A 1,858-nucleotide genomic window follows, 5' to 3' on the forward strand; every position below is an offset into this window, starting at 1 on the left:
TAAATACTATATATATGAAATTATAAATGCTAAATTAAATAAAGTGATTCTAGGTTATTATTTTTGCAATATTATTGGTCAATTTATTATCCTATTAATAATGTTTGTTTTGGTTAATTAAATGGATCAAATAAATTTTCGTAAATAAAAAACGTCACTTAAATTTGTGTTTATAATGTGAGTCAAAGTTTTCGAATTGGTGGAAAACTTTTTATTAAAAGACTATATACTAAATGATTGTGATTCTTAATTCATTTGCCTAACTAATTATTCTCTTAATACTTAAAAGAGTAAAGTGTTTAAATTTATATGTTAATTTAAAAAAAAAATACAAAATTCAAAACTTCTTTAATTTAAAAATTTGGAGGATAATTTAGGACTTGTAATTATTTTTCATATATTATTATGAAATTGCAGGTATGAAACTGAACTTATCAGTATGATTGTTAAAGGCGTCTCTGCTAGATTGCCTCCTTTGCGTTTACAAATGAAAGACGTAGTTGGATTAGATTCTCGTTTTGAGGAGGTGAAATCGCATCTAGATATAGGCAACAATGATGCGGTTCAAATGGTAGCAATTTGTGGACCTCCTGGCATAGGCAAAACCACATTTGCTGCGTATATTTATAACAACGTGATTAACAACCAATATATTGCTGCAAGTTTTATATCCAACATCAGAGATAAGCCAAAAGTGGAAGATCTCCAGTCGACGTTGTTGTCTGAGATGGGCGAGAATCGAGAGAGCAGGAAGGGCGATACAGATGGTGGAGGCAGAGAAATCAAACGCAAACTTAGTGTTAAAAAGGTTCTTTTAGTGTTGGATGGTGTTGATAAAATAGAACAGTTGAAATCCCTGGCTGGGGGGTGTGATTGGTTTGGTCCTGGCAGTAAAATTATTATAACAACAAGGGATGCAACTTTGTTGAATAGACATCGTGTTAAAATTAAGAGATATCAAATGACAGAGCTAAGTGATGATGACTCTCGCAAACTCTTTTGTTGGTATGCCTTCGATGATAGCGAACCGGCACAAAACTTTGCAAATCTTGTTCCTCAAGCACTAAGTATTGCAAAGGGTATTCCTTTGGCCTTAAAAAAACTGGGCTCTAGATTGAAGGACCGTAGCTTAGACGAATGGGAAATGGAATTGGACAGATATAACAAGGTTCCAGAAGCTTTCGAATTTCTGCTCAAATCTTTCGGAAACTGAACTACTTTTAGCCTTTTTTTTTTCCTTCCTAAATTTGTTTGTTTGGTTGAGAGTACATTTTTAGACTTATTGGTGTTTTTTTGTGTGGATGAGATTGTTCTTTGGTGTTTACTGCGTGAATTTTTTTTTGATGTCGTGGAACTAAAAGCAAGAAAAAAGAAGAAAGAGAAAAGACGCAAAGAAAATAGGGCAGGGATACAATCAGAGGCAATCCCATTGCATCTGCAATTCGATTGGCGTCCCGCTGAATTAGGGAGAACCGAATTACCGAAGTATTCTTCAGCCTCAAATAAAAAATCTTCTTAACTAAATCCCTCTCCTCATGCTCATCTGGGATTTTATAGTAGTTCACAAAATAAAATGCATCTGTTGACTGTTGAGTCAGTCTCACACTCAATGACCGTCATTCTCTGCTGATATGCCATGTGAAGATGATTGCATATGGAGCAAACGAATCTTACTCTAAGTTATTTTACAATTATTTATTTATTTTTGAATTAGAAAAGACAGTAAGACACAAAGTGGATTACTAAGGTAGGATATAAAATCACAAAGTATTAGTACCCTTATGATATGTATAGTAAACAAATTTTATGCGTTTCATTAATTAAAATTAATTGATTCTAGAGTTAAATTTTTTAATTT

The 1,858-nt window shown here is 32.8% G+C and overlaps 1 protein-coding gene across 1 annotated transcript in view; it reads left to right on the forward strand.

The window, feature by feature from the left end:
• LOC107612061 (TMV resistance protein N-like) overlaps nucleotides 1-1,610 on the forward strand; it is a 2,634-nt gene extending 1,024 nt beyond the window's left edge. The window contains exon 2 of the mRNA XM_016313898.2: nucleotides 418-1,610. Within this exon, the coding sequence (XP_016169384.1) occupies nucleotides 418-1,213 (796 nt within the window). The 3' untranslated portion in view covers nucleotides 1,214-1,610. The remainder of the gene's footprint in view (nucleotides 1-417) is intronic.

This window comes from Arachis ipaensis, chromosome B08, assembly GCF_000816755.2.
Source record: "Arachis ipaensis cultivar K30076 chromosome B08, Araip1.1, whole genome shotgun sequence".
NCBI lineage: Eukaryota > Viridiplantae > Streptophyta > Magnoliopsida > Fabales > Fabaceae > Arachis > Arachis ipaensis.